Here is an 8,247-nt window from a genome sequence, read left to right as displayed (position 1 = left end):
CCGCTTCGCGTCGGACGGTTTAGGCCTCCGCGTCGTGCGTTAATTTCTCATAACGCACACTTCGTCGGGTATTATCCCTTACGTATACTGTAGCAGTACCTGCGATAATGCTAGTGTGAATGCTGTAAGCTGATTTTGAACACTAAAGATGCTGAAATTGATAGCTAAAAACACTGAAGCTAATAGCTGAAAATGCTGAAGCTGATAGACAGCTAAAATATTAGTAAAACTCTAAAATAGCCTTAAAACAAACAAACAAAAAAAACTAGATTAACCAAAATAGCTAGCGTGTAGCTAAAATATTAGCCAAACACAAAACCAGTCTAAAAAATGTAAAACAAACAAAAAAAGCCTAAAGTAGCCAAAATAGCTAGCTCCAAAATAGCCTAAAAACAAAGAAAAGCCTAAATTAGTGAAAGCAGCTAACATGTAAATATTAGCCTCACTCCAAAACAACCTAAAAAACGAAAAAAAAAATGTCTAAATTAGCTTAAACAGCTAGCATGTAGCTGAAATATTAGCTAAACTCCAAATGAGCCTAAAAAAAACCTTAATAAATGCCAAAATAGTCCAAGAAGATAGCATGATAACGTTATATTATAAAGTTTTATAACTTTCAAATTTACTACACTCCATATAATATAAAGTAACGACTAATCGACTATTAAATTAGTCGTCGACTAATCATGGCAGCCCTACCTGTCACCGATCCTGGTCTCCTGCGTTCGGGTCCACACCGCTTTCTAACAGGCTTCAATCAGGTCTGAAAAACTTTTAATTAAAGCTACTTTTAATCCAGAAAGCAACAAAAGGAGTTCATATATTATTATATATTCATATTGTTTGTTGTTCATAGGAATTTAAAACACAGAACTCATTTTCTTTCAGGTTTAAACATTAGCTCCATTTACATTTGCATAATTCCTCAACCGGATCATAGATCGGATTAGAATAGATCTGTGCACATGGGCCCGGAAAAACTTCATCTGAGAGCGTTCCATTGAGCTTTGGCTCCATCTAGTGGTTGACTGAACTGCTTTGAATCAGGTTGTTTGAATAAAAACTGTTATATCTATGAAATAACTCCAATAAATCTTCATTTATATGTTTTTTTACCTTGTAACACAAAGTGCTGTACACCAGAATACATAAAAACAAGTAAATTCATAAAATAATAAAACAGACAAACCTCTGCCTGGAGTCCACTGAGGCTGAGACTGAAACCGGCGCCGGCTTCCTCTGCTCCCCACGGTCCTGCATTCCAATGTACAGTCCATACAGTACAGTTCACTAAAACATGGCTCAGACACGGACTTGACTCAATCTGCCCCGACGCTCCCAAATGTATTCTGGGAGATTTTAACCACAGAACTCTGAGAAAGACTGAAAACGTATGAACAAAATGTGTCTTGCTCCAAAAGAGCAAAAAATTCAAGGATAGATCTTTGCTATGGTTCTATAAGCGTACAAATCTTTGGCCTTGTTGTCTTTAGGTGCTTCCTACCATAACTGTGTGCTTTTAATTCCTGTGTACAAGCCTGTCTTTGATGTATAAAAGAAAACAAAATCTGCTCGGCTGATAGTGTTTTATCTCTTCAGGCCTGCCTGGACTGCTTCTATGATGGTTGTGATGATCTTGATGAACTTTGTGATTCCGATTTTTCTTTCATCTCATTCTGTGTGGATCTTAATAGACCCTCAAAAAATATTATTGTTTATCTAAACAACAAAAAGAAAAGTTTTTTTGTTTTTTACAGCTAACCCCCTGGAAATAAAATCTCCAAAGGGACATAGAAAGGGCTAAACTACAGCATTAGCCTCATTAAATAAGCAAGCAGAGAAGGCCAAACATGATGTTACTACTCAAGTTGTGTCAGAATCAGAATTACCTAATGTTTTTAATAACTTCTTCTCCCGTTTTGAAACAGGTAATTTTGTGCAACATATTCTATCACTGGAAATTTTTCTTGTTTCATTGGATGAACTTGTGATTAACAAAAATCAGGTCACAGCTCTGTTGAAGAAGACCAACCCAAGGGTTAGTATAACAAAAACTTTGACCAAACAGCCTTGGAGGACTAATAAAGCTGTTCCATCCATCCACTTTTTCCTCCTCTTCCTTCTTATTTGTACCTTACAGTTGTCACTGAGGGCTTGTTTCCTGCTTTTTCATCCTTAAAGTTTTAAAAATGCAATAACAGCGACAACATTGCACACAAACACACACATCTAGGTTAGACAGCAGCTGCATCAGACAAGGAGGGGTGCAGCCCCGAGCAAAATTATGGATTATGTCAAACTTTTCAATTATTTATATTTGTATGTGTATTGTATTTCTGTTTCAATTATTACATTTTTTAAACATTTTACACAAAATGTCAAACTGTAAAAAAATATATATATATCATTGCAACTTGGCGCCCCTTCCAGCTGATGGCGCCCTAGGTGGCCGCCTATCTTGCCTATGCCCATGAGCTCAATAAGAAACGGTTATCAGCAAGGGCAGATTTGTAAAGACACGTTTATTTGGTTGAGATAAAGATAAAGAAATGTGGTTTTTTTCTATTGCTATGTTTCTAAGATTAAAAATGGGTTAGTTGCTGCTCCGTAACGAGGAAGCATCTGGGTTGTTCCAAGGCTGGTTCCAGGAAAAGGATTGCGGAGGTCTGGAAAAGTGAGCTTGGTGTTACAATAACTGAGGAGATGTAGGAAGATAAATAACAGTCTGTTACCAGACAAGAGCAACACAACAATGATACTACATTGTGCACAGAAAGTATTTCAAGGGATGTCTCTGCATTCTGCCTTAAACGTAAGACAGAAATTGGTGATCTTATGCACTATTTTTGGTCCTGTGTAGAAATACAGAATTATTGGATGAATTTTTTGCTTTAAATATTCACATTTCTGAATTTGTGTTGTTTTTGCTCATGTCTCTTTTTTTGTACTGTGCTTACATGCTTTGTGTCACACAAAAAAATATATATATTTTAAATTAATTTAAAAAAAAAAGAATTAAAAAATATTTAATGTTTTCTATTTGATTAATTATTTAAGTTTATAGAAGGCAATAACTCGCAATAGCAAAGCTAGTGTTCGAATTTCTTAATGCTCAGATGTGGGTTTGGCTGCTGACATCTCTATAACAAACAGGCCAGAAAGAAGTTTGTAAACTAAAAAATGCTGAGCAAATAAAGAATTCTGCAGATTCAGGTAAGACTTTCACCACAGTTCATATAACAGAACAAAAAAAGAGCTTTCCCCCTATATTGTAACCATTAAGCTAAACTTGGACTTTCTGTCTATAAAAAAACCCTTAAAATGGCTCCTGCCTCCAGAAATACAATGAGAATAGAAAACAACAACTGGCTGAGCTTGATTTACTTCAGATCAATGCTGTTCCAAACCGAAATACATTACAGATTATTTATATCTGTTGTTCAGAGAGTAATCTTTATATTTATCTCTTTTAAAATTCAAAATGATTCCTGCAATGTTTGTTTTAAAGTTAGTTTCTTGATAATGTCTGCAGAAGGATTATAAAAATATATATGTTTTAAAGATGAGTGGTAATCTGGTGAAGTAATAACTACTAACAATAACAGTGTTGACTTTTGGTAAACTGTAATTACTTAAAGAATAATTGGAGAATCAACCATTTGGGGAGTTTATATGAATGAAAAGATGTTTTTTACTTTGGAAAATGGAAAAGAGAGACCCATAAATGAAACCGAGTCATGTGTGGATCAGAATTAACAAAAACGAGAAAATAATGCTACATAAAAGCAGGTTTAAATTACTGCACCCAGCTCACAAGACCAAGAAAAGAGGAGCTGTGAAAAAAACAAGACAAAACATCCATTAAACACAAACATTTAATAAAGTGTCAAAATATATGAAGCCTAATAGGATATTTAACCCAGTAATTTAGATTTGTATATTTAAATAAGGCTCAAAGTGACAAGCAGAAAAATATATATTTTTAATCATATTTTGGTCCTTGGATGCTTCATTTTCTCACCTCTTTAAAAAAAAAAAATTTTTTGGTAAGTAAGTTTAAATACATAAATATATGTATATTTAATCAGTATTTTTTTACTTCAAAATATCTTAATAAAGCCTTAAATTATTTTTTCCCTACTTTTTGATGGATCAAAAATAAACATTTTGTTTATAAAGTCAGTAAAAAACCAATATTAGTTGGTGTTATTATGATTAATGAATGCTAAAATTTGAAAAACAGGGTTAAAAACTGGTGTTTACATCATCTAAAGATGAGCAGACAGTGGTTTCTCGGTGCTGCCCCGTAGAAGGGAGTCTCCTGTACGTGCTCGTTCACGACACCAGCGACCGCGCGCACGTAGCTGTCAGTAGGAAATGCTGGGTGTTCGGATAGTGTGCCCTGCAGCCGCTAAGCTTGAATAATTTGAACGCGTAGCGTTCTTTTACTAACAATGAACGTGTTCTAAAGTTTTTTACTTCAGTTTGATGAGGCTGATAGTGCGCGTGTCTCATTGTGGAGACCGAAACCTTTAGATGAATAGCTCGGCTAACAGGAACGACGCTAATGCTAATAGTTAAAAAGGGCTAAAATTAGCTAGCTTGCAACTTAGCTTGCTAATTGCGGGACATTTGCGCCTTCATCGGCCAACACTTTTCTGCCTTTCTGTCCGGTCGGGTGGGTTGGGACCCCTCGCTGAACGGAGGACGCTGTGGAGCCGGAGCTGTGGCGGGGGGCTGTATGTCCAGGAACCCCCTGGCTACCCAGGAGGACGGATCGCAGTGACACGCAGGTCGAGGGTGAGTTCACCACCACCGGAGATGAACTTGTCGCTGGGTGATGCAGTGGGCAGGGTGAGGCCGTGGCCGCCGCTCGGCCGGGGCCTCGGCGCTCTGATTAAACCGTCGCTGCTGATTCGGGAAGTTGGGTCGCCGGGGATTCTTCGCTGAATGACAACAAAGAGTTATTCGCTGCTACTGCCGCGCGCGGACCGGTTAGCCTTCACGCGCGTGAACCTGCATTAGCAAAGCGGTTCTGTTGTTGTGTCAAAATAAAATACAGATTTTGAAACAGGTAAATAAAAGCATGGAGGTGGAAGAAAAATTGCATTTTTTTTTTAAATTAAACTCGCAGCTTTTCGGTTCAGTTATCACACTATTGAAGTATTTTGTAAACGCCAACGCATTTTGTCAACTACTTCTCTAAAAAATGTACATTTAAAATGACCACTGATATATATTTTTTTTAGCTTTTATTATTATTATTATTCTTTCAATAAACATAAATGTATGTGTAGCTGTTTGGAAAATGCTCTTTTACATGTTGTAATTTAAAAAATGTTTTAGAATGCAACTCTTAATTTGAAAAGTTCTACTAAAACTAGTATTTAGATTTTTGAGGTAAATGTTTCAACTTCTATCTTTAAAAAAGTACCTTTATTTTTATATTTTAAGTTGACTTTTAAATTGGTTTATTTAAATTGCTATAGCTAATTTTTTGTTTTTTTCTATTTGTTAAGGAGAGATCAGTGGGGAACCATGGCTGAGCTCTCCACGTTATCCCCATCTCCGCCTGCGTTGGGCGATCCCGGCGCAGCCCCACCCATAACCTCGTCTTCATCCGTGCTCCCTCCTGTCACCAACCCTCCTCCAGAATCTATTCAGGAAATGCCTCTACCCAAGTCTTCCCTTTACAATGACAAAGCTCTGAGTGGAAGCGCTTCTACAGCATCCTCAAAAGCTTCACCATCTACTCCACATTTGTCCTCGACTCCTGCAAAACCTGTAGCAGAAACTCCCCCGCCATCGTCGGGAAATCAGGAGTCAAATGAAACTAAAAACGGAGATCTTATCGAGAATGAGAGCAGTGTCCCGGCTGCTGCAGAACTACCCAATACTATAGAAGCTCCACAGCTTTCAAGTGGGCCGTCAGATCCAAACACAGAGCTGCAAGCTTCTTGCTCACCCGATGTTGGCCCAACTCTGTACCCCAACGTGCAAGTCAGCCATAACCCAAACCCTCCCACTGAGGATGAGAAGGTCCCCGACTCGAATCCCCCACCTGCTCCATCAGCTGAGGTGGAGACTCCTCCTCAGCCAGTTGATCAAGAACAAAATCCTCCAAGCAAACCGCCTCCTTTGTCCCCAAAGCCTCACTTATCTGGCGAACCCAACAAGCAAGAACTTTTCAACACTCCAACCCGAGCTGGACACTCCAGCCCCACGGTCCCAACGATCCAAGAGCCCGTCCTTCCAAACTTCACCCCGCGGCCGGCCCCCGACACGCTCAGCTACCTGGAATCAGCCAGCCTGATGTCGGGAACACTGGAGTCCCTATCTGGGCTGGGAGAGGACGGGAGCTCCGTGGGCTCCGACTCCGAGATCAATGGCCTCACTGTCAGACGCACAGATAAATACGGCTTCCTGGGCGGGAATCAGTACAGTGAAGCAAAGTAAGTCATAAACTGATGTGATATCGGACAGATGCTTGACTCTCCTTCTTTTGGTTATCCATTTAGTTGTCAGAAGAGCTTTCCTTGACTTCTGCTCATCTTTTTATCTCTCTTTGGTCCTACGCAGATAATGCTGAGAGGATTTGAATGACTCAGTGTGTGTGGAGCGTGTCTGTGGTATCACCCCACCCAACTCCCTCTTTTTGTCAGATTCTCTGCTGTTTCTCTGACAGGCTAATGCACTTGTGCTGATACATAATTAAAGTGTTATTGATCTAACGTCGTCGATGGCAGGAGATTCTGGTTACAGCTGAAGATGCTCTGTCACAGAGCGCTGCAGCACAGTGTTTTGTAAATATATTTGTCATTAGTAATTAGGGCTTCCACAATTAGTCAACTAATCGACAACTAATCAACCATTAAAATAGTTGACAATTAATGTAATTGTTGATTTGTCGTTACTTTGCATTGTATGGAATCGGAGTGTTGTAAAGTTGAAAGTTATAATGACGTTATGCTAACTTTTTGGACTATTTTGACATTTATTAAGGTTTTTTAAGGTTAATTTGGAGTTTAGCTAATATTTCAGCTACATGCTAGCTGTTTTGGCTTAAGTAGGATTTTTTTTTCAGTTTTTTAGGCTAATTTGGAGTTCAGCTAAAATTTCAGCTAATTTGGCTAATTTAGACTTTTGTTTTTTTAAGCTGATTTGGATTTTAGCCAATATTTCAGCAACATGAAAGCTATTTTTGCTAATTTAGGCTTTTTTGTGTTTTAGGCTAATTTGAAGTTTAGCTAACATTTCAGCTGCATGCTAGCTGTTTAAGCTAAATTTGACTTTTTTCAGTTTTTTAGACTAATTTGGCATTCAACTAATATTTTAGCTGGCTATTAGCTTTAGCGTTTTCAGTTATCAATTTCAGCTTTTTTAGCTTTAGCATTTTTAGCTATCGATTTCAGCATTTTCAGCTATTAACCCTAGCATCTTTAGTGACCAAATTCAGCTTACAGCATTCACACTAGCATTATCGCAAGTAATCTAGTTTTTAGTTAGTTTAAAGCTAATGATAGTTAAGATGTGTGCTTTAAATCCACTTTTCGCATGACCCGATTAGTCGACTAATTGGTGATTAGTCGACAATTAAAATAATTACACTATTAGTAAGTAGAAAAGTGGTTCCCTACTTATGCTGGTAATGTTTTTATTGTGCAGTGAAAAGGATGTTCGAGTGGAAGTTGCCCGGCAGAGAGAAATGAAATGGCTGGAAATGTTCGCCCACTGGGAGAAGTGGGTCAAGCATCGCTTCCAGAAGGTACGCCAAGCTGCTTTAAGGAGTAGCTCGACGTGTCGGTGGTTTACGACGTCCGTTTTTCTGCTACAGGTGAAGCTGCGCTGCAGGAAGGGGATTCCCTCCTCTCTCCGGGCCAAAGCCTGGCAGCTGCTGTCCAACAGCGAAGAGCTCCTGCATGCTAACCCAGGCAAATTTGAGGTAAAATCTTTGGGAATGGACACAATTTTGTAAAAAAATGTTCCACAAGTTCTGATTTTTTTTATTTAAATGGTTGTATTTAAGCTTTTATGCTGTAAATTCTTTTCTAAACAACTTTATTTATTTTAGTATTAAAATGATTTGTTGTAACAGAGTTTTTCCTGAAATCTAAATAGTAAAAATTGCTTGTAAAAAATGATGTGAGAATAAAACACAATTTTCTTGTTTCCTTTAAAAGTATTTCCTTAGAAAGGTATAAATGAATCCCTTTACTTTAAAAATATTCATTGATTTTTCCGTTCTTA

The 8,247-nt window shown here is 38.1% G+C and overlaps 1 protein-coding gene across 2 annotated transcripts in view; it reads left to right on the top strand.

Moving 5' to 3' along the window:
* Positions 1 to 4,325: 4,325 nt before the first annotated feature.
* The window catches only part of LOC112146275 (TBC1 domain family member 10A), a 12,325-nt gene continuing 8,403 nt past the window's right edge, over positions 4,326 to 8,247 (top strand). For both annotated transcript variants that reach the window (XR_002919236.2, XM_024271999.2), the window contains exons 1-4: positions 4,326 to 4,800; positions 5,520 to 6,452; positions 7,666 to 7,765; positions 7,835 to 7,942. Coding sequence is in view for 1 of the 2 variants with exons in the window: in XM_024271999.2 (XP_024127767.1) it covers positions 5,539 to 6,452; positions 7,666 to 7,765; positions 7,835 to 7,942 (1,122 nt within the window). In the remaining variant the exon portion in view is untranslated. The remainder of the gene's footprint in view (positions 4,801 to 5,519; positions 6,453 to 7,665; positions 7,766 to 7,834; positions 7,943 to 8,247) is intronic.

The sequence above is a fragment of the Oryzias melastigma genome, linkage group LG8 (genome assembly GCF_002922805.2).
Source record: "Oryzias melastigma strain HK-1 linkage group LG8, ASM292280v2, whole genome shotgun sequence".
Taxonomy (NCBI): Eukaryota; Metazoa; Chordata; class Actinopteri; order Beloniformes; family Adrianichthyidae; genus Oryzias; species Oryzias melastigma.
The sequence above is the reverse complement of the archived record's forward strand: the minus strand, read 5'-3'. Positions and strand labels throughout refer to the sequence as shown.